Genomic DNA, 25,877 nt, shown 5'->3' on the forward strand with positions numbered 1-25,877 from the left:
CTTTCAGATGGTTTATTTCAGTAATATATCTGGATTCCATGGGAGAATTAGCTTGTTCGCAAATGATGTTTCATATGATAAAAATGTCTATCCTTGTATAGTAATACAAATTTTATAACAGGGCAATGGCATTTTGAAATTATGCTCCTGACATGCTAGCAAACATCACTTCTTTTAGAAAGGGTTTAACAACATGGTAATGTTTATGTAAAGTGGGCTTATGGTGTCACACTTGAATCTAATAAAGTGGACATCCATCATGTTGCAATAAAGAGAAGAGCTTCTAATTAAAGTAGGACATCATTCTCAGGATTAAAGTCATTTAGCGTAATTGAAAAGTGTTAATACCCTATTTTATCCTCTTCCATTGGTATTACTTCAAGGGTAAAAAACATTTTAAGGTGAAATGTGTCTTATGCCTTTAATTGAATGTTATTATCTTCTTATTTTAACGTATTGAAACTGTTTAATTACAAACCTGGAAAATTAATTACTATATTGAGAAACAGATCGCATAGGGTTATAATGTCTGTTTTGTAAATAAATACAACATAAAATTGATATGTTCTTATTTATAATCCATCTTGGAAATATATCTCAATATAATTTATTACACCCAAATGTTTTTCTTAATTGAGTAACAGTAAAACAACATAGGTCATGGCAGTTAATATCCCTGCTCTCATATGAAAACATTTTAAAGATTGTGATTAGTCTGCTTATATTTAATATGAGATAAATAGTAAACTAACTTAAGAAAAAGTATTATTATGAAATTTTTTTAAGATTGCACACATACTTCAGAAAGTCTTTATCTTCTCTTTATTTTCTTTGATTTGCCTATTAATCTTGCTTGGCCTGCAGCATTTGTTCATAGTTCACTTTGAGGCTCTTATGATGCGTAGAAAACTTACAGCACAAGTAGATTGGGCTGTGTGTCAGTCTCAGTAACACATTTTTTTGTCACATCATTAGGAGAAATTTTGATAATATCAAATATTAAAAATGATCAGCAGAAATATATTTTGCATTCTTGAGTAATGTGCAGCATATAAAATGTATGCATAGTTGATGTTTCATTACATATCCTCACTTTCTTATGAGTTGAGTCAGATAAGCATTATTATGCCCATTTTACAGATCAGCAAACCATGTTTCAAATATATGAAGTAATTATCAGAAAGTTAGGAAAAGATGAAACTGCTAAGATACTTATTTTTTAAAGACGATTGTGCCTTCAACTAGAGCATATTAAGAGCTGGTTTTTTAGAGCATATTATTTTTCCATCATTTGCAAAAAGTTTCTCAGTGAAACTCACAATATGCCATTAAATTATTTCAATACTATGTGTTTTTTTTATTAAACCTATGTATTTTCTTTTCCAACCATATTCCCATAACTGCAATAGCTATTGTTAGTGTAATTTTCCTTCCAAATGGGAAAAGAATATTGATGAGATTGTGTTTGCTTCCACAGAACCTGCTTTTCCCAAACCAACCACAGCAGCCCAATAGCAGATGTTCTGTGTCACCAACTGGAGACCTCACGATTACCAACATTCAACGTTCAGATGCGGGTTACTATATTTGCCAGGCCCTAACTGTGGCAGGAAGCATTTTAGCAAAAGCTCAACTGGAAGTTACTGATGGTGCAGTATTATTAGATTTGTCTTATGGAAATAATGGTTTTTAAAAAATGGTTATTCGTTGATGTTTAGAAAGAGAGAGTAGGGACAGGGAGAGAGAGAGATCAATTTGTTGTTCCACTTATTTATGCATTTATTGGTTTATTTCTATATATGCCCTGACTGGGGAATGAACCTGCAACCTTGGCATATTGGGATGATATTGTAACCTGACCAGGGCATACTTTTTAGTGCAAGATTCACATTAACATGTGAAATGTTCTGATTTGTTAGTTAAATTATTTTAATAAATTCTTATCATTTTAGTTTGGATCTAGATAAAATAAAATTTTTAATAGTTTATAATTCTCCTTGATTTAATACCATTTATTTTCCCAGAGAACTTCCAAGATAATCTATTTATTGTTAAAAACATAGTGATGCATTATTTTAAAGAAATGATACCACAGTCAAATTGTATAGACATGTTCTCTGTATATTTTAATTAGTTTTATGAAGACATGCTTGCTTCTAATAGATAATAATATTATTTTACTAGAGGAGAAATATAGCATCTTTAATATTCAGTGGAAATGGAGATGGGTTTTTAGTTAGCTAGTGACATCCTATGACTTTTTAATTATACATCCACTGTGTTAAATTAATTAAACACCTCAAAACTGCTGTTGGATGCTAAAATTATTATTTCTTTATTTGAACAGATGTACTAGGAATCTTAAACGAAGCACCTATATTCATAGCAAAAATTGGAAAAGAGACAAGAGCTTTAACTGATTTTTCCCCCAACAGCTTGTCACAAATGACAACTAGGGAGTTTTTGATACTTTTTTAAACCTATGAGCATGAATTTAAGCTCTATTTTTTTGATGCCTTAAATTTTTTTTCTGCTCTCCTATATTTGTGAATTTGTGGGTAGTATTTTTGTTTGTTTGTTTTGTTTTCTTGACACTATGATTCTGAGACACAAGAGCTTCTGTCTGTGACCTCTCTGATTCTCTTCTGGTGGAATGTGCTTTCATACAATTCACATTTACATGTAGATTAAAAGGTCATTTAAAATTAATAGGAAGGCAATGCTTTGTAATGTTCGTGCTATTGCCTGATTCAGCACATTGGCAGGAATGGAAATAATGTAAATAGAACAGACAAACGTTGGCTGTGGGGTCCTGGGTCGTGAATGGTTGCACTTGCTGCTGCTGCAGAGATTCGCTGCTGCCAAAGGGAAAGAAGCCAGGTTCAGGAAGGATCGGTGCTGAGCTGTTCCTGTAGCTGGACATGACCTTTTACTCTTCATGCGTCCATATTTCCTTAATCTAAGTATAATTGTTAATCTTTGTTAAGATTTTAAGTTTTCTACTATGAACAAAAATGTCCAGGTACATATACTTGGAAAATCTGATATTCTGGCCAAAGCCAAGTTTTAGTCTACACTATTACAAAACATTTGAAACAACACTTAAGATCTCTATTGCAATCCTTTGAAGATCTTAGTTTATATTATTTTACAAAAGACAGACTCTAAAATATTATTAAATGAAGAAAATTTTATGGAAAAACATATTTGTAGAAAATAAAATTGAGGAATTAGAAAAGTTGGTTTATGGTATGACTGTGGTTCATGAAACAGGTGGATATTCAGAATTATGATTAATATAATGGAACAGAAAATTTTTGTTTTGAGAATTTATGTTAGTTGATGACATGATCACACAAAATGCAGTACTTATTCTAACTGCGTTTCTAAGGTCAAAATTAAGACAGTGATAAACAGTTTTAAATCTGTGAACAAAATGGCTCTGTACATTTTCCTACAACTGGCTTGAATATTAATTACTACATTGATTTTTACTTAAGTAAGCAATCTCAAAATCAGGATCCTTTTTCAGAAACATTGAATGAAGGTTATAGAGTTATTGATTTTTAGAGTAAAGAAACCTAACTTCAAGGCTCGCACACACGTGTTATTATTGTAAACAACTCTGTCTCCAAATTTTAACTTGCCACATTGGTTGATAACTTCAGCTTTAGTGTTTTGAATTTTTTAATTTGGTTAGCAATTTAAAAATATGTGATCCATTATTTTTATTTTCAACATTTTTTGTGAGCATGATTCAGGGCCATGTAGAGCCAATTGAAATTCCAATGAAGAATGAAAGCATATGCCATGTTCTGAGAAACAGGCAAAACATCTATAGCAATGCTTCTGTTATGTTTTTACACTTAGACTTCTTTCTCAGAAATATTTTTAGCTCAAGTGTTTATATAAGATGAGATTGCTAATGGTGATGAAAGGAACTTTTAAATGATAATTTTACTGATTATAGATTGAGATAAGATGCTTCAATATACTCGAGTTTTAAAATATCCCATTAAAATACCTCATTAATTCATTGCTACTATTCTTCATTTCTTCTTTTCTTCTACACCTTGTCTTTGAGAAAATGAAAATATTGTAATGAGAATTCTATGAGTAGAGTCAATAGAATCTAAAAGGACTGATGGGAAGACATGTACTTATATCTTATATTGACAAAAAATGTTACATCACAATCTTATATGACTGATTTATTGGAGATTTATAATGCATAGTCAGAGAAAACCATGGAGTTGTTCACAGATCATTGCAAACCCTAAGTGTTCATTCAGCCATTGTCCTTAATGTGATGGAAACCTGTGGTCATCTTTCACCCATAACACGATTGAACAGAAAATTCCTTCTGGCCAGGAGAGTTTTAATTACTTTATTGATCAAATTCATTTAAAATAGGATGAGTGAAATATTTGGGAAGTAAAAAATAAATAAATAAATAAATAAATAAATAAATAAATAAATAAAGTAGATGCATTTTGGCTATATCTAATGATTTCAAGAAAATGAAAATAAAACTAGGTTATAAGAAGTTCCCTGAATTCTATATAGATATTTAATTAGAAAAAGTTATTTAAAACTTACTAAATAGTATCTACTCTGCTACTACAGAACTATTTTTCTTGCTGAATTTAAAAATTATAATGTTTTGTGAATTGCCTTTCCTGTTTTGGTCCATGAAGTAAATAAATTCTATGGAACTTCCCATTTGAATATCTAATTGCCCAATTATTGCCAGAGGTGGCTAATTGATATGATATTGTACTTTCACATTCTCTGATGATTATTTTATTTACCTTTAAAGTGAATAATTTGATTAAGGAAATCAGTAAAATAATAGGTCTAATTTGTTTTGTAAAGAATACGTGGGCAGTATTTTATTGTTTTTCGTGGGTTTTTATAAGATTTTCTACATACATACACACATACATACATGCCTGCATACAGATTTTAATGTATATTTTGATGTAGTAGGTTTAGGTTGGTTGAAAATCTACTACATCTTTCCGGGCAAGGGACCAATATAATAACTTGCATCTTTAATTAAAATTGATTGGTTTTCTCGTGATAGGCTCTAAAAAGGCTGCTTACTGTATTGCTTTTTTCTCAGGACTGTAAAGAATAGAAAAAAAGATGATGCATATAGGTTGAGAAATAATCATATACTGGCATTTATACAAACTGATAGACAAAATGATTAGAAGATTGATAGGCAATAAGACTATTTTATTATGAACATTGTAATATAACATGATCTTGAGAAAAACTCTCTTCACAATTGCTTAGTGGAAATAGAATCCACTATAGTTTTATATATAAACTAAATAATAGTTCTCATAGTTCAAGGGTCAACAGTGTATGTGTGTATTTTGAAGAAATGGCTAAAATTATATAAGATCAACCTGGAGCATCTTCTAGTATCAGAAAGAAAGGAAGTACTCAGAAAAACAAAAACAAAAACTCACACATTGTTGGGGGTTGGAGGTAGATGTCAAAGGAGCACAGGAGCCAAATGAATGAACACCCAAAGGCCAATGTAGAAATTTGAGCAGCAAAACAAATAAAGTGGTATTGGAGTATAAGTCAAAATATAAAATAAATATGCATGAGTACATATTGATAAAAATATGGTTAAATAAATTAATAAGTGGAGAAGAGACAAATCTTCTGTGCACGATATTTCTAAATATTTTTGTAAATACTCTGCCCTCAAGGAAGTGGAGCATAACTCCCCACTCTTTACGTGTGGACTACTTAGAGGCATTCCTCCCTGAGAGTACAGCTATGAAAAGGGGTAAATTTAACTTTATGGTGGAGAAACCTAACAAACACCCCTCAGCCAGGTGATCACAGTGAACATCAACAGTGGTATGTCTTTTTTATAAATTTACAAAATATGTCCCCCTCACCCATCTCTCCCATACCCAAGCGCTTCCCTGCCTCTGGCAACTGTCATCTTCTGTATCTATGGTCTTTTTTTGTGTGTTTGCTTGCTTGTTTGTTCTAAATTCAGGTACAATTTAAAAATTGATATTTATTTTTTCAATTTTAAAACATTTAATTTATTATATATATTTTTAAAACATTTAAAAATACACACAACACACACACACACATACACATACACACACACACACACACACACACACACACACACACAGTTGACCCTTGAACAATGTGTAGGTTAGGGGTACTGACCTTCTTTGCAGTTGAAGATCCATGTATAACTTTTGACTCCCCAAAATTTTAACTAATAACCTACTGTTGACCGACAGCCTTACAGATAAAATAAATAGTTGATTAACATATGTTTTCTATGCTGTATTATATATTGTATCCTTACAATGAAGTAATCTAGAAAAAAGAAACTATTATTAAGAAAATAATATATATGCATGAAATTAAAAATCATATCTTGGATAATTAACCAAAATCTCTGTTTAAGTTTATAGAACTTTCTCTTAATTCTAAGAATATTTCCTTTGACCTGGACATGTAAGCTTGCCTCCATTTGACTCCATATTTTCATTACCCATTTAAATAATACTATATATTCTGATATATTTCCTAAATCATTACAAAATACTTCTAAAGACACTGAAGATAAAATTTAATTAAAAACACACTGAAATAAAAGTTGAAATTATGGAAAATTTATCCAACAAATACAGGAATTGATAGATATGTAAACACTATTGAAAACCCAATGTTTGTCATACCATAAATAAAGTCTAATTAGATTGCTTATCTTTGCTTAATTGTAAGGACCAATTAAGTTATATCATCCAAATTATGTTACTATAATTTAAAGACTCAATAACAATTTTGGATATAATTTTATAATCAAATATTTTGACATCAACAGAAATATTATAGCCTATATACATAAAGCATGTAACTAGTGATTGCAAGGGTGAAATTATGTATTATGCATATATTTATAATAAAATAAAAGTGAAAATTGATTCTACTCATGTATCCTCCACTGTCTTTCTTAAATATGCATATGAGAGATAAAACAGACATTTTATGATGGCTGTAATAAGCTGTCCATATTTTCATTTTAATATGATTAAGCCTTTCAGTAACAGTAAGCCTTTCTAAAATGTTAGAATTTTATGCCATTAGCATCTTAATCATAGGTAATTCAAAGTTATAAATAATAATATGGCTTCAGTATAGTGTGTACAGATGATAAATATTTGATGGATACAGAATAAGTTATAAGTAATATTGATTTGGGGGCTTTAACGTTACTTTCTATATCAAGACTACTGAACTTTAGAGCAGTTAAAATGTTCTGAAAATATCTTTGTCCTTTAGTTTTAACAGATAGACCTCCACCCATAATTCTACAAGGCCCAGCCAACCAAACACTAGCAGTAGATGGCACAGCATTACTGAAATGTAAAGCAACTGGTGATCCTCTTCCTGTAATTAGCTGGTTAAAGGAGGGATTCACTTTTCTGGGTAGAGATCCAAGAGCAACTATACAAGACAAAGGAACATTGCAGATTAAAAACTTACGGGTAAGTAATGTTCAACTTGTAAGTATCTTTATCTCAACTTATGTACTGACCTAGAGAAAACTGTGCGTGAACTTAAAACCTCATATCCCTGCACATTGCTCTACATTTTATCATGGTCCATGTTAGTTCTTATTGTACAAATGATGAATTCCAATTAGAGGGAATATCATTGTTCTTATGTTACTCATAATTTTTAAGCAGACTTAGAAAGTTTTTACTCCTTCATCCAAACCCATCCTATATAATGAAGAGCTAATATGCAAATGGTTGTCACACCCTCACGCAATCATGCCTTAATGGCTCAGATACTCAACACAAGGGAGAGAGGAATGGGGACCAGGCAGGAACAAATGAGCTTGTGAGAGAGAAATGGGAAGCAGCCAGGCTGTGGCTCGGGAGAGGAACAAGCTGCCTGCCCCGCGGTCCCGGGCGCCAGTGGCTGGGCCTGCACCTGTGGCCTGGGAGAGGGACAAGCCGCACACCTCACAGTTCCAGGCACCAGCGCCTGTGGCTGTGGCCCGGGAGAGGGATGAGCTGCCTGCCCCATGGTCCCGGGTGCCTGCAGCTGCAGCCCAGGCAAAGCCGCCTGCCCAAGGTCCCCTGCAGCTGCAGCCGGCTCGGGCAAAGCCGGCCCAGGTCCTGGGTGCCTGCAGCCATCCAGAGGGAGGGAAGATCAGGTCCTGAGTGCAGAGGTGGTTAGGGGTGATCAGGCAAGCAGGGTAGCAGTTAGAGGAGATCAGGCAGGCAGAGGTGGTTAGGGGCGATCAGGCAGGCAGAGGTGGTTAGGGCGATCAGACAGGCAGGCAGAGGGGTTAGGGGCAATCAGCAAGGCAGACAGGCAAGCCATCAGGAGCCAGAGGTCCAGGATTGCTAGAGGCAGTCAGACATCCCCCAAGAAGTCCCACATTGGAGAGGGTGCAGGCTGGGCTGAGGGACCCCTTCCCGTGCACGAATTTCGTGCACCAGGCGTCTATATAATAAAAGCCTAAGCGACTGTTATGGCAGAGCAACCAGTCGCTATGATGCACACTGACCACCAGGGAGAGATGCTCGACAGAGGAGCTGCCCCCTGGTGGTCAGTGAGCTCCCACAGGGGTAGCGCTGCTCAGCCAGAAGCTGGGCTCAAGGCTGGCGAGTGCAACAGCAGTTGTGGGAGCCTCTCCTGCCTCTGCAGCAGCACTAAGGAGCAGTGTGCCCAGCAGTAGGGAGCCTGCTGCTAAGGAGAAGCGAGCCAAGCAGTCAGGAGCGATCAGGCAGGTGGTAAGGAGCAAGGGGTCCTGGACTGCAAGAGGGATATCCGACTGCCGGCTTAGGCCCGATCCCCAGGGATCGGGCCTAAGCCGACAGGTGGACATTTCCCCGAGGGGTCCCATACTGTGAGAGGAAACAGGCCAGACTGAGGGACCCCTCAGTATGTACATAATCCATGAAATTAAAAATCTTAATTACATAAAGTTAATGATAGGAATAGAATATTTAAATAATTTTAAAATGACAAATACATCTGATTTAAACTCATGAACAAAGGACATTTATAAGGAAATGTGGATAAATTGGCTTGACCAAACAGCTGTGTGGAAAACATAAAGAGATGAGACTGAATAATAGGAGACAGGTTTAACTAGTTCATAAAATATCTTACATTTTAGGTTAAGTTGCTATAGAGTTTAAATATAAGCCTGTGGACATACACTTAGCCTTGTTGGTCTTTTAACAGAGGATGCCTGTTCCTGCCAACTTAAGTAAGTTACACCTGCTTCAGGATCAACTCAATCAAAATAAATGTTTACTTCTGAGTATTGTATTAGCTATGTACTACTGTGTAACAAATCAGCAAAAACATAGAGGCTTAAAGCAATACACATTTACTACCTCACAATATCTGTGGGTTAGAAGCCTGGGCATGACTTAGTTAGGTTTTCTGCTTTAGGGTCCAAAAGTCTATAATCAGGTGGGTCATCTCATCTGAAGATTGACTTGGGATAGATTTGATTCCAAGCAACATGATAGCAGCAGCACTCAATTACTTGTGACTGATGACTTTAGCATCTTTCTTACTGTTGGCTGCCTTTAGTTCCTTGCTATATGGATATTCCCAATGTGATTGCTTGCTTCCTCAAAGTCAACAAGAAAGAGAGTCTCCTAGCAAGAGAGGCATTGCTGTTCTAGCAGCATGATCAGAAATATGACATCCTGACACCCTTGCTTAATTCTGTTGGCAAGAAGTAAATCAACAGGCCTTCCACAGGCAAGCTGAGGGATTATACAAGGTGTAACTACCAAGAGGATATATCATGGGGGTGACCTGCCCTTCAAAAATATATTCAATTCATTCAACCAAATATAGAGAGCCTCCCTTTATGCAGCAAGCACTATGCCAACACTTGAATGTATATTATAGTAATCAAAAGATTGGGAATGAGGGCCAGCACTAAGATGGTTGATGTAATAGTGCACAAATAAAAAATCAATTGAAAATGATTCAGTGGAAGAAGAGTTAGTAGAATCTGGTCTTTGGGGAGAAATTAGGAACCAAGATGAAGAAAAAAACAAAGCAAAAAAAAACAAAAAACAATGTTGAATTTTCCCTTTTACAATGCTCATAATGTTCACTTACAATGCCAAATTATTTGCAATCATACACTTAGTTTGTATTTATCAATATATCATACAGATACATATACAAAAAGGAAAATTTTCTCTATTTTTACATTGTGTGTGCACACACAGACACACAAATATTCAATATATTGAATGCATTTTTATTTTAAGGCACAAGCATTAATTATTGCTCGAAGTAGGAAAAAATGCTTTTTAATTCAGTTAAAAGAAAAATAAATTAATATAGATTTTAGCCTGTCTTTTTATTGATTGTAAATTAATTGTTAACCTTCTATGAACAAAATGGGAGTTATTAAGAAATTAATGCCAACTCCCCTTGAGTAAACATTTTAACCTCTCTCTCTGTGGGCTAAAGGCAGACTTGGGCCATGGAGGTTAATGCAGTTTCACTGTACTGCTGAATTAGAGGTTGTGCTTGAATGGTCAGGATCCCAAGTAATGTTTGAAAAAAGCAATTAAAGGTGGGTGCTTGATGATGTCAAACTCTGAGCCCTCTGACAGACTCCTGAGTAGTCTGTCTGAGATGCAGGCTCCTGGGGGCTTGTCTGCAGCCAACAGCACAAGGAGTACAGTAGGTGATGGAGGCTGACAGCACATGAATCTCTTTTTAAAGCACTTGCTTAAGGATAAAAGGAAAAGGGTGGGAAAGCCTTGAAATGCCTGTGATCAGAAAAGACATTATTTAAAGTTGAAGGAATAAAAATGAATGTGATGATGATGATGACATAGGAGTGACTTTTAGCAATGAGATTTAGGCTTTTGATAGCACTTTTGCTAAACCAAAAAAATGATTCTCTTTCTGTAATATGACTGTCTTTAAAGGGAGATAAAAAAGGGTTTTGCAGTACTTCACTCATATCAAAAGACTTTCTGTAGGTTATACTTTTGTGTCTCACTATTTTTTTTGCTACTTAATGCAAGAGGGGAAATAGAATGATGAACATTGTGTTCCTATAGTTCAGCTAATTGGTTGCTGAATCTGTATCTTTTGAGAAGTAGAAAATTTGAACACTCATTAAAACATATCTACCACAGCTAATGTCAGACTTGTATCTCCCCACAATGACAAGGAGATCTGTTAAGAAGCTTTACCTACATACCCTTCTTTTAGCATTTGCATGTAATAACAAATGCTACATTTTAGTTCAACAGCTATAATAAAATGCAAATTCTTCACTCTTTCAGAGACCATATTCAAATGAACATCCCATTAAAATCCAACTCAGCTCATTATATTTAGTTTGTGAGTGATGCTTCTTAAATGAACAGATTTCTAATGACTAATGTGCTCAGCCACATCTGAAAGAAGAGCTTTTCCCACAAAGGCTCTCCCCCATCATCACTTCCATAATGGAAGATCGTTGTATGGAGATGATATTGCAAAGAATGATGTTCCAGAGCAATTTGAACCTTAGGTTAAAATACATAATGACATGTAAAATAAATTAAAATGGAATCACAGTAACATCCATGAACTAAAGATTTACATGAGAATCAATTGTGAAAAGTTCAGTCATCCATACACTTACATTTTGAACCCAGCAGGTAGTATATTCTATGAACTCCCATATTTCATCAACAATTAGACTCATGTTCACTGCAGAATTTTGATTCTATATTTAACTTGCCTTATTCTGTGTGGTCATCAGTTTCTCTTTCCAGTCTCACTCTTCCTTCAGCCCTAAACTGATACCAATTAATGTTTGCAATGTAAACCCACAGGGTTCAACCACACATCTTATTTAATCTTGAGGCTTTTGTCAATGCATGATCATAGATTATTCTTCATTTTATATTTGTAAAATAGAACTTTTGATTATATTATTAATTATTCCTAAAAGTCTTTTGTTATTCTTCAACAAATAACAGAAATATTTTAAGTGATTAATAAAATGGCTACTTTTATGTATACTTATAAAATGAGTTATGTATTAGATTATTTCTGTGGTCTCTTTCAGCTCTAAAATTGCAATTTTCCATTGGCATGATTTGTTTATTTTTTAATGATATAATTATATTCCATTCACTGTTATACTGCTACAACTTAAATATAGCTGGATACTGATCTCTTTAAAGGGAAATATTTAGTATTTTTAATTTTTTAATATTTTCAACAAATTATTTTAAACACTTTAATTCTCTCCCCACCTTGCTCACTAGATTTCTGATACTGGAACTTATACTTGTGTGGCTACAAGTTCAAGTGGGGAGACTTCCTGGAGTGCTGTGCTGGATGTCACAGGTGAATTCTTTGTGAATTATCTTCCCAGAATTTATCTTCTCAAGAAATCTTGCATGCATTTTAGTGATTACCTCATTATCAAATACCAAGTTAAGAAGAGATCAATATTTTAAATTCATTAAATGTAAAAATTGTCATGCCACTTTTTAATTCCTGCACCTCTTACACATAGCATCGCATATATGCAATTTGATACATTTTTTCTTGACAACCTTATTTTATTTTCTAAATCTAAAGAGAAAGCAATCCTAATGATCATGTGGGAAAGCAAACATTTAGTAACATGTAGGAAAAGCAAATGTTCACTTATATACTTTTGTTCACTGACTAGGTCACTTATTTAATATACGATTTTTCTTTTTTAACCATAGTCGTCAGCATATGCATTCAGGAATGAAGCTTTTTCTGTTTGTCCTCTACAGAATCTGGAGCAACAATCAGTAAAAATTATGATTTAAATGACCTGCCAGGACCACCATCCAAACCACAGGTCACTGACGTTACTAAGAACAGTGTCACCTTGTCCTGGCAACCAGGTACCCCTGGGACCCTCCCGGCAAGTTCATATATCATTGAGGCATTCAGGTATGGGATACTTCCTATGTTCTCCATTGGGTTTTGCTTTAGTTCATATGTTCTCAAATCTCCTGCTTTTTTATTTTAAGGATGTGATCAATCAGTACATTTTAAGAATTTACTTTAAATCTGACTTTATTCAAGAATAGACTTAAGTGTGTTTCTTTTTCATTTTAACCTTAATTATAAGATTAAATATGTATTATCCCTGCCTAAGTTTATAGGAATCTAATTATGACATAATCACTTAGCTCCTTTGTTTACCCTGTCCATTATAAGGATTTAAGATGAGAATTTCGGCATTAGAAGTAAGCAAAAAATAATTTAATTAGGCACAAGGACCTTTTAAGTTATGCAATGTTTATTGAGGCACAGAACCTGGAATTTTGCCTCCTAATACTTACAGCAGAACTTAAAATAATTCCATTTGAATACATATTTAAATACATCTATTGGTTATGCTTAAGAAAAAATTAAAAACTACAACTAAAAAATTATTGTATGTATCTCTGGTTGCTGAAAGTAAAAGATATGTTTAGTTGTTACTTGAAATAATTGTCATCAGTTTAAGGATATAAACTATAAGCTAGCAAATGTCATTATAAAAAATGTCTTATGGGAATTTAATAAAATACTTACAAATAGGAAAATGTAGTTTTGTATTCAGTTTCAATGTGCTTTTATTGCCATTATAAAGATAGTGATGGCCACTGTCCTTTACAAGCATTAAGACAAATGCTTAAAAATGCTTTCATTTTAGTTTCTTATAGTCCATTTAATGGAATGATGAGCACCTAGTTTTCAAATTTCAAAATACATTTTTCTTTAATTCCCATGCTTTGATGCAAAGGACTTACTTCTGAAAAGTTAATGGAAGGTGCTGAAAATTGCATTTTCTCTTCATTTTAAACAAAAGGAATACTTGATCTCAGACAAAGTGCTGTATACGGGCATGCTGTCTGTAACTGGCTGTAAGGGGTTCAGAGATAGTTCCTCATTCCAAGAGGACCTGTCATGTATGATTTTATTAAAAATGTGACCAGAGGAAAATACTCATCCAATGCTTCCTTCCTTCTTTTACAGATATGTAGTTTTAGAAGGCTTTATTATAATATTGTATGTGGAAATGATCAAAAGAAAACACACCTTGTAACAGGAAAATGTATTGGCATAATTTACTCTGTAGTCCATTTATTCTTTCTACAGGTTAATTCTTTTCAAGGTATATATATATATATACATACATTTACGAGGACCATATTTATTGTATAAACTTGATGTTGTGATCTTGGCCTCTGTTCCTTTTACAGGTATTCATTTAGTGGGCTGCTGTGCATTAGCAAAGGGCTGTTACATCTTCTGGGCTGAGTTTAATTTTGTTGTGCATGGCACTTTCGTTAGGTGGGCTTGGCTTTGTTGTTGTATAAACTGAAATCATCCAAATGTTTCATTTATTGGGCTGAACACTCCAAGTGTTTTTTGTGTGTGTATGTGTGTGTGTTTAATTTTCAGCCATTAACCTTTGTCATTGATACCCAATTCCATTTCCAGTACCTTTATGACTGGACCTTAAATGAAATTTCTGTTCTTGTTTCAGCCAATCAGTGAGCAATAGTTGGCAGACAGTGGCAAACCATGTAAAGACCACCCTCTATACAGTGAGAGGACTGCGGCCCAATACAATCTACTTATTCATGGTCAGAGCGATCAACCCCCAAGGTCTCAGTGACCCAAGCCCTATGTCAGATCCTGTGCGCACACAAGGTAATTTCAAGAGCTGTAAATATGACTGGCTCTAGAAGGAGGCATTAGCACATCTGTAAGAACAAAGAGATTGCACCAGGAAGATAAATGTGTCTGTATTACTTGTTATAATGATTCACTAGAACTGCAGGGAACACGCTGTGCACCGTGGTGAGTGTATCCTCTTTCTTGAGGTGTCAGGGTCTATTTAGTACCAAATAAACCAAATAATTGAATATATTCACATAATAAGAGTGAATAAACTAATTTAAGGCTTTACTATATTTCAAAAGAAGGAAAAATATTTCTCCTTTTTTTGAAATTAATTATACAGTGATCTGGAATGGCCAGATAAAGACATCATTACTCCCTACTGTTTAGAAATTCTGCTTCTATAGTGCAGTGGGTCTCAAGGTGTGGCTTCCATGGAAGCAACATCTCATCACCTGAGACCACGTTAGAAACGCAGGTGCTCAGTCCCCGTCTCAGATGCTCTGGGAGTGAGGCCCAGTAGTCTGTGTTCAGGTGCCTGGCAGATGTTACTGATGTTTTTGACAATTTTGACAACCATCGCTACAGTGTATTTTATTAAACCAGAGATTTAAAGGAGCAATTTGTTTCAGAAAGGAGTAAATCAAGTTTTCTTCCAGAGGTATGTAATTCTTTTGACTAATTAAAAAAAAAAACCTACCCAGAACATTATAACAAGATGAAATGGAAGGTATCTCATTTCATTTTTAGTAGCCTGTCTCTTCAAAATGAAAAGTCACTGGAGTCTAAGGATTAATATAAAATGTGGCATTCTAATTTCTCTTCCTACTAGTAGACAAAGAGAATTAATAAAATAGAAATGGTTGCTTTATTATTTGTTAAAACCTATTCCCTGCAGAGTTTTTGAGAAAGGGTTAATCATTTCTTATTTGTTAAAGGCTTTGAACAAGATATAATTCAAAGTAGTATTTTTATACTATGAAAAGCACCATACAGCCATAAAATATTATTATAATTATAATGTAGTTCAGCAATAGTTACTAGCATGCTATTATAACAGAGAAGGGCACCTTAAAGGAATCAAGTGAAATAAAGTTACCATGTGATTTTTGTAATGTTGCTGACATGATGACAGTCAAGGGAGGGGGAATGCCACTTGCTATTGTTCTGGAAGCAGTAGTGTGATTAATTTTCCATAATGATAAAGGAGCTGTAGGTAAAGAACCTGTCTCAAGAGAGAGAAAAAGCACAACAAGGAATTTGAAGACCTGAAACTGGTTATATTTTACCTTTCCTGGATCCAATTGCTCTTAGTGTGTCTAAATTTAATGAGTAAACTAAATTAAATTATTGAACTTAAAGAGGAAAAGGTGTATGGTTTAAATTCAGAAAATAATAATACCTAGATCATTTCACCTGTGTAGGTGAAAACGGGCAGTTTCTGTGTGCAGCGGTGAGGGAAGGTGGAGAGATAACAGAATGTGGAAGCTTGTGGTGTGATTAAACCCGCAAACCTGCATCATTCAATATCTGTGCCAGTCACTAATTCTTGACTCATAAAATAATTTCTTGGTGAAAAGTAAAACAAAACAAAACATTAATGAAAAGTTGTTTGTGCTCTGACTTGTTCCAGCTGAGAGATTATATGAAGAAAAAATGCTTATATTCTCTTAACAGGTGTTTAATAGGAAAACACATGTTTTGGGCCTGAATATCAGGATCATTTTTGATACCACTTTCAGCAGCTTTGCTATTTGAAAAGCTCTTCTTTTCAAAGAATGCTTTGCTGTATGCGCTCTTATTTTTAAAAGATATTAAATACCATATAAATAAATAAATAAATACCATAGAATTTAGAATTATTTTAGTAAGGCAGCAAATACTTGCACCATCAACATCACACGAGTAGACCATAGGTATATCCATAAAGGTTAACATTATTGACCTAATATTAATATTTTTTTTGTTTTAAATAAAACTTGAAATGCTGTTTATGTTAAGGATGAAAAAAATGGAACTGGAAAAATGTCACCAAAGTTCAGGTTCCAATTATTGCTGCCCCAATTTAAGTTAGTGCACCCCATTTAAGTTATGACTGAGATATGTACTTAAAAATATTTTTTCAAGAATGTGGTATTGTGGCCGGAGAAAATAAAAGAAAAGAAGATTAAGAAAATAAATCAATTAAAATTGGACTTTCTTTCTTAAATAAAGTAGCTGGAGAAAAAAATCAATATTATAGTACACCAGTTAAAGAAGCTGATTTGAGTATGTGTAAAATTCAGTGTTTGATATCAATTCGATGGACTTGAATGTCTATCATTTATATATTTTAACGGACATACACTATAAACCATTATATATATGGGACAATAGAAGAGTATTTAAGTGAATGGTAAGTAAGGGGCCAGAACAATGTATGGCTAAAGATATATCATTCTAAACATCGGAAATCTGTTTTTTCTTCTTTCTTCCCCTGGGCCCTATCCCCTGCAATAGTTTCAAAAACCTTTTGTTGGATATTGGAGCACTGCTCAAACTTTATTACTTTAGAACATTTATCAGTATTTTAATTGTTTTGGTCAAAAGAATTGTTGTGAATACTGGGGGCTTCTTCCCCTTTTCCCCTCACTTTGTTTACCTTTAATAATATACTTCAAGTTTCCAGTCCCTCTGATTACTTTTCTTCCCTAGTCTGAAGTAGGTCAAGTAGTAAAACACACAATTTACTAATTGGAACAAAATACTAAATAAATTCCCAAACAGCAGTTTTCAGATATTACCCATTAACTACTCAAGAAAATCTTTTAACATATATATAAAACTGATGTTTCCAGAGAAGTCTTACAGCACATTCTTTATTCTTTAATAAGAAAATAATGAGACTTTCCACAACAATGTATTTGAATGGGGTGAGGGATTGCATACACTCTTTTATTAATATTATTTTAGTGAAGATAAATATAATCCTTTAAATTATATTTTAGCATGGTGGTAGTATATAAATACTCTTTGTTTTTGTCACAAAGATTTTTAAAAATGTTTCCCCTGTAATTATTTCTAATGGCATATTATTAGCTTATATAATATACATTGGAATTTTACTATGAATTTTTTAAAATTTGGGAATGATTGTCTACCTGTAGATATCAGCCCTCCAGCACAAGGAGTGGATCACAGACAAGTACAGAAGGAACTAGGAGATGTCATTGTTCGTCTTCATACTCCAGTTGTATTGACACCCACGACTGTTCAAGTCACATGGACAGTAAGTTCTGGAAGGCCATGTTAATAATAGTCTCTTTTTTTTTCCTTTAAGAAAACAAACCAAAGAAGAAAAAATAAGTCAAAAAATGGTAATAAAACTCTTACCATTTAAAAATCAATGTGTAACCAATCACACAAAAAAGAAAAACATTCAATAGATGAAAGAATAAATATAGGAAGGAAGGATTGATTGCAGTATAAATGAAATATGTTCGGTCTTCTGAACTTTAACAGGTTTATTGAGATAGAATTTATATACCAAAGTTAAAATGTACAAGTTAATGGTTTTTAGTATACTTACAGAGTCATACAATCATCACCAAAATCTGATTTTAGGACATTTCATCATCCCCAAATTAAATCTTGTGCCCATTAGCAGTCCCTTCTCCATTCCCTTCACTTGAGCTTTTTGCAACCACTAATCTGCTCTCTGTCTCTATAGATTTGCCTAGTGCTTTCATAGGAATGAAATGCAATATGTGATCTTTTGAGCCTGGCTTCTTTCACTCAGCATAATGTTTTTGAGGTCCATTCATGTTATAGCATGTATCAGTATTTTGTTCCTTTTATTTCTTAATAGCATTCCTTAATAGCATACAGATACCAGCATATACATCTGTTTGTCCATTCATCAGCTGATACACCTTTGAGTTGTTTCTACTTTAGGCTATCATGAATAATGGTGTCATGAACATTTGTGTACAAGTAAACATACATTTTATTTCTCTTGATATTTACCTAGAAGTTATTGAGTAATACGATAATGCTGTGTTTAACATTGGATGAACTGCTGACATGTTTTATAAAGTGGTTATACCATTTTATGTTCCCACTAGCAATATTTTAAGATTCCAGTTTTTTCCACATCCTTGCTAATTTCTCTCATATTCCCACCAACACTTCTTATCTTCTGTCTTTTTATTATAGCTATTCTAGTGAATGATGAATGGTATATCATTGTGGCTTTCATTTGCATTTGTTTCATGACTACTGATGTTTTTTTTTTTTTTTATTGCTTAAAGCATTACAAAGGGTATTACATATGTGTCCTTTTTTTCCCCGCCCTTGACAATACCCCGGCTTCCCCTACCCCCCCAGTGTCTTATGTCCATTGGTTATGCTCATATGCATGCATACAAGTCCTTCGGTTGATCTCTTACCCCCCTCCCTCCTGCCCCCCAACCCTCCCCAGCCTTCCCGCTGCAGTTTGACAATCAGTTTGAGGCAGCTCTGCCTCTGTATCTATTATTGTTCAAAAGATTATAATGGTCTCTATTATCCATGAATGAGTGTCATATTCCCACCAACACTTCTTATCTTCTGTCTTTTTATTATAGCTATTCTAGTGAATGATGAATGGTATATCATTGTGGCTTTCATTTGCATTTGTTTCATGACTACTGATGTTTTGAATCTTTTCATGTGTTTACTGAGCAATTATATATCTTCCTTAGAGAAATCTCTGTTTAAATGATTTGCCCATTTTTAAATTGGGTTGTTTGTCTTCTTATTACAGTCGTGTAATAATTCTTTATCTATAGAATACGAATTGTTTATCAGATATATAATTTGTAAGCATTTTCTCCTAATCTGTAGTTTGTTTCTTACTTTCTTAATGGTGTTATTGAAACACAAAATATTTAAATTTTGATGAAGAATTCTTGTAAATTTAAATCAAACATCTTTATATTCTTTTAGCTGAACATCATCCAGCAGCACCAAACATGTACATATATAATTTTAATAAGTTGACATTTAAGTTTAAAAATTAATGGGTTTTAAGAAATAAATTAATATTTTAATATATGCTAAAGTGTTCAATTTCATCCTATATAATAAAAGACTAATATGCAAATCGACCAAACCATGGAACAACTGGTTGCTATGATGCTCACTGATCACAAGGGGGCAGACACTCAATGCAGGAGCTGCCCCCTGGTGGTCAGTGTGCTCCCATGGCGGGGGGAGGCAGGGGCACCGCTCATCCAGAAGCCAGGCTTATGGCTGGTGAGCTCAGCCGCGGCTGGCGAGCGCAGTGATGGTGGCGGGAACCTCTCCTACCTCCTCGGCAGTGCTAAGGACGCCTTGGGGGATGTCCACCTGCCAGTTTAGCAGGCGGACACTCCTCAAGGGGTCCCGGACGGCAAGAGGATACAGGCCAGGCTGAGGGACCCCCCCTTAGTGCATAAATGTCGTGCATCAGGCTTCTAGTGCATTAATAAATGTTAACCTGCCCCTGTCATTTCAAAATACAAAATGTTTTGACCCACATTGTAGCCAATTCAGTGGAAACAACAAATACTATAAAAATAGCCATTAATCACATTAGAAAATGCTAACACTTGTGCATGTGCTTGAGTCTACATGTGTGTCTGTTTTGTGAAGAGAGAGGTAATCTTCCCTGAGTCTAATACAGTTAGTACCAACTTCTCCTTTCTGTCAAAGATCTCTCTGTTACAATTTCTAAAAATCCATAAAGGCATATATCAGGATGATAGAAAGGCATGCATTCTTTCAGTCTTCTGTGTTTGTGATAAACTTTGTATGTTATATAAGTAAAGGATATTTTAGTTAGACATTCCTAGAAGAGTTTTCACTTTAATTATAATCTTAATTAGAAAGTATTTATAATTATGTCTCTATTGTGTTTTTTTTTTATTGTAGGAGAATGACTGTAAGTAAAATAGATAAATAAATAAAAAAGACCAAAAAAACCTGAACTACCTTTCCTCCAAGTTTCTTTGGGGAAATAACTGTCTCACCCATTCCCATTAATTTCATCAACAAAGAAAATTGAGGGGAAAATGATTATTTTCATCAATCTTAATTTATTATATTTGAAATATAGAATACAATGAATAGAATTCTTCCAGTGTCCTCTCAATAATAAATTCATTGAACAAATCCAATCCAACAGCCTTTTTTGAGAACCAATTTTTTACCCAATGTGTGTGTGTGTGTGGGGGGGGGGCAGCTATAAAAAGAGACGCAAACAATGCAAATTATTTTTTTAAATATTTTTTTATTGATTTCAGAGAGGAAGGGAGAGGGAGAGAGAGATAAAAACATCAATGATGAGAGAGAATCACCGATCGGCTGCCTTCTACATGCAAATTCTTAATGACAGTACACAGGAATAAGTGCCATAACAGTATATATGCTCCCTATAGACAGGTTTCAATCAAAGAGGAAGTGAATGATTCCATCCTCAAAAAACAGAAAAGATATTACCTTTCATGTACTTTTCTTTGAGAAAATATGAAGGTCTTACTTATTAGAACGGCTGAAACTTAGACATTAAGGCTTTTTACTCTAATTTTATAATTTTATGAAAGGAAACCAATACAGACAGATTGAATAATGTTCCTAAATCCCATGTATATTTATAGGTAAGAATAGCATTAGAATTTCCTTACTTCAAATCTGCTTGCAGTGTCCTCACTGTAAAGAAAAACTGTAGACAAATACGTAGTGGAATATTTAATGGTGAATTTCAACATATAATCCTGAATGGGGCATTTTGTTGCTTCTTAAACCACACCATCTGATTGATCAGTCATGGTTTTGGCCCCTAAGTACAAAATTGAGTAATACTTTAACAAAAATAAAACTAAGTTTATAACATTTTAAGAGTAATTATGACTAGGATTACATTGTTTCTAATTTCATTTTTATATAATTTCACATAGACATTCTATTTTCTGCATGCATATAATGGTTTCTATTCTTCTGTTCCTATGAAGGGAACATAAGGACCTCATCTTTTTTTCCAATGGCACAGTAGGGTGATTATCTGCCATGCCTCATCCATTTTCTGTAGCTTTGACTAGATACAAAACTAACAAGGCCAAGGATATAGTTGTATTTTTAATAGCAGATTTTTACTCATTATCAATTGAAAAAGTCTTATCTGCTCTATTGGGAGTATTGAAGGGGCTTTTTAAAGCTGCTTCTAAATGTGGAAATTATTTGGATAAGAATCAAAGTCATTATGTTCATGAAGTCAATCACTTTAAAAGTCATTGAGTTAAAAAGAATACATCAAATCACATCAAAACTACAGGTCAGTAGTCTGGGAGTTCGTTCAGGAAAGGGACCTTATCATAGTCATCTTTATGTCCCAACAAGATCGTCATTTCTGGTTTTCATATCTCACTCCCTCATGAGCTTGACTTCTGAGAGTCTGGCTATATTTTTAATTTCTGTTTTTTTCAGAGCAAAGCATCATTTATGAAATACCCTTTCAGTAACTGTCTGCTACATGATCAACTCAATTGTTTCATACATGTTTTTATTTTAAAAAAGAAAATGTTTAATATATCACAGAGTATTGCTCCCCATGAGATATGCATGTAGTTGAGAGGTAAATGTAGCGAAATAAAGCCCAACTGGGGGTGAGGTTGGTTATCAATGGAATTATGACCAACTATTTCATTTCAATGTCCTATTTTCAACTTCCGAAATGTGCATGTCTTTTTAAAATTATTACATTGTTTGAGTTACAGATGTTTTGGGTTTAAGGGGGCAACTATATTCCCCAGCCCATGTGTTTAGATTTGGGGCCAAGTGAGAAGGTATCTATAATAGGTGGCAGGATTCATTTACCAAACATACATGACATTTGTACTAAAAACAAACAAACAAACGAACAAAAAAACACATGCCCCACAAGGCTAATCTTGAAACAGCAATAAGTTAGCACATGCTACATTCTAAAAATGACTATTTTTATAATGAGGGTAGGCATAAATGATAAGAAAACGGCTGTTTCACAAAGAAATGGCAATAATTATTACATTTAAAAATATTTATTCTGGTGTGTGTGTGTGTGTGTGTGTGTGTTGGTTCAAGGACAAAAAGATTCACAGACTCATTGTCCTTAAATATTACAGCTACAGGAGGTGAAAGAGTGCCCTGGAGAACCAGGCTCAGAATTCAGCTAAGTCCAGACAGGTCACTTAGCAGACCAAGCCCACCTAATAAAATTTGTTTTGACTTTTGAGTTTAGGTGTATTTTTTTAATATTGAAAAGATAAATATTAAGCATCTTACTTAAACATTTTAATGCAAGTGATGATATGAGGGACACATGTGGACACCTGTTTTTTAGTATATTGTTTACTTAACAATGATGCTTTATCATTGTGCATCTTTAAAACTTGCAAGTGTTTTAACTTATAGTAGTCCTTTAATTGTGTCTGTGTCCTTGTAACATGGGTGTTATTTGAACAAATTAAGTAACTTGAGACTCAGAAAGTTTGAGGCTAAGCTATAACTCAACTGAGACTGAACCTCTCTTCATCATTTCACTTTTTCCTTAAGACAACTCTTTTTTTACTCATATTTCAGAAAACACCAATTTTTAAATTTTTATAAACCCATGGAATTGTGTCCAGACTCATAATCAGAATGGTAATAAAATTAGTTACAAGCATATGATTTAACCTGAAAATGACCACCTGTCAAAATGTGCTTCAGAAGTCAATAGCGTAGAATGCATAGTCAATAAAAATCCCACCTAGTTTTTTAAAGGAAGTGTTCAGCATTTTCATTTTTGCTTCCACCTGTAACAACATTTTTTTTCCAGAAAAGAATGTATTGCAACTGCACATAATCCAGTTAGACTATTTAGTTATTAAGTGGGTCATTAGAAAATGCTGGCTGAAGGCATGTACACTGAAGTGAGGAAGGCAATGTTGTATAGTAAACATTAACTTCATAAACTCCCTAAAACACTTAATTAATGAAAACCAAACATGGATAAAACCAATTTACCCTGATTTACAGGCTCCCTTCATCTGGAAACAGCTGCTTAATGTGCTTCTTAAAAACACAGCTTGCTTCTTTCAGTATTAACAAGCTATTATTGTGAGTTATGTCTTTCTTTCAGTATATAAATTCACTTAAAGTGAATGCAGAGAATTTTATAAAATGCAATTTTAATGTTGTTTTAACATATGCTGTGGTGATATTTTGGAACACTGACAGTTTTGATGAAGGGTATCTCTCTGTGGCTCTCATAAATTTAACTTTTGGCTTTTTAGTTGCCTTGTTTTTTAATGTCAGAACAACTTCTGCTTTTCAAAAATATATGTCCATTGGTGTAAACACAAACTTGTGGCATGGATGAGGATTCAAAGACTATGGCTTTGGCATCAGAACGGGGCTGACTTTTTCATAACATAACCTCACACAAGAGTAGCACCAATATCAGAAAATCATTGAGGGTTAGAAAGCTGTCGGGTGGATAAAGGAATTCTTACTCGATGAGACTCATCTATGAAACTGCAGTTAGCTATACATAGTAACACACATGCCTACTTTTGCCAACTTCATGTGTTTTTCTAACGTGGACATTTTAAATACAGAAAAAACTGTTCCTTTGTTCTGTGGTATTTTGACTGTGATTCTGTAAATTTTTTTGAATGCAACTCAAGAGGTTAGATTTTAATACATGAAAGAATAACATTTGTTTATAACGTGTTCACAGTTGAATAAAGAAATTTTAACAAGCTGAAATAACCATTTTTATCATTACATATTCTATTTCCTTTCTCCTCAAACTTCATAAAATGAGGTCTCCCACCTCTTCTCCATTAAATTTTACACTTCCTTTGACTGTTAAATATGTCAAGTGAAAGGACTTTTAGAATATGACTAGCAAACTATAATATATGAAATGTTAATTGGAGAAGGTGCTATGGTATTTATATTTGTCAAGCATTTCTAGAAACATGGTAAGACATTTAAAAAAGCTAGAAGTCTTCTTCTCCCTGAAAATGAAAAAAAAAATGGTAGTATTCCAGTAAAGATTGTTTCATAAATGTATAAAGAGAATATGTTTCATTTTTAGCTTACATTTTTATGTATTTGGTTTTATGTAATTATTATGAGTGAACTTATTTTTTAAATTTCTATTTGATGTCAGTTTTGAGATTCAAAATCTCAGATTTTCAAGAACAGCTGTTTATCCTCATTTAAGAATGAAAGGATCAAGAAAGTTGTCAAATTGTGTCAGTAGTGGGACTATTGGTAAATTAATAAACGTCTTTAATATCTGTTGAGGGCTATAAGCTGTTTTATCCATTTAGAACAGATGCTCTAGCAACACAACTTTTGGACTCTCACATGCTTCCCCATCAACAGGAATTGGACACGTGCCGAGCCTGCTCTTCCACTGGATAGATCCCACTGTCCTTGTAGATCTTAGCACTCCTTCAGGGAAACTTCATCTTCTCTTCCTGATCCAGCCAATTCTTCTCCACTCCAGGCTTCCTTAGCTCCTTGTACATCTCAATCATAGCATTTGTTTATGTCTATTTGTTATTACTATGACTGGACATTGTTTGGGTGATCATTAGACAATTCCCATCTTCCACTTGGGCTCTAAGCACTATGAAGTCAGGGACTGGCTCCTTTCATTCTCTTTTATCCCTACATTTTCATATGCTTTTTTTTCTTTATTGATTAAGATATTAAATATGTGTTTTTATCCCCCACCCCCCCTCATGACCCCTTGTGTCTGTGTCCATTGATTAGGCTTATATGCATGCATTTTTTATCCCTACATTTTCATATGCTTTTTTTCTTTATTGATTAAGATATTACATATGTGTTTTTATCCCCCACCCCCCCTCATGACTCCTTGTGTCTGTGTCCATTGATTAGGCTTATATGCGTGCATATAAGTCCCTACATTTTCAAATTCCTGGTGCTTATTAGTAGGAACTCAAAAACTGTTTTTGATTAAGTGAAAGTGTTAGTGAATGGACAGAGATGAGAGTGGAAATCTCTAGCAAACTATATATGCAACCACAAAGACAGGAATTCTTGAAGGACAAACAGATAAGAAATGGAGCTAGAAAAATTGGCAGGTCTACGTCTTGACAGGA

General features: G+C 34.1%; 1 protein-coding gene across 8 annotated transcripts in view; it reads left to right on the forward strand.

Annotated features, from left to right (window-relative positions):
• Positions 1–25,877, forward strand: part of ROBO2 (roundabout guidance receptor 2) — a 672,125-nt gene that overhangs the window by 547,986 nt on the left and 98,262 nt on the right. For all 8 annotated transcript variants that reach the window (XM_005867326.2, XM_014540612.1, XM_014540614.1 and 5 more), the window contains 6 exons: positions 1,478–1,649; positions 7,339–7,544; positions 12,327–12,408; positions 12,831–12,993; positions 14,582–14,748; positions 17,865–17,986. In XM_005867326.2, coding sequence (XP_005867388.1) covers positions 1,478–1,649; positions 7,339–7,544; positions 12,327–12,408; positions 12,831–12,993; positions 14,582–14,748; positions 17,865–17,986 — 912 coding nt within the window. The remainder of the gene's footprint in view (positions 1–1,477; positions 1,650–7,338; positions 7,545–12,326; positions 12,409–12,830; positions 12,994–14,581; positions 14,749–17,864; positions 17,987–25,877) is intronic.

The sequence above is a fragment of the Myotis brandtii genome, unplaced genomic scaffold, assembly GCF_000412655.1.
Source record: "Myotis brandtii unplaced genomic scaffold, ASM41265v1 scaffold249, whole genome shotgun sequence".
Classification (NCBI taxonomy): domain Eukaryota; kingdom Metazoa; phylum Chordata; class Mammalia; order Chiroptera; family Vespertilionidae; genus Myotis; species Myotis brandtii.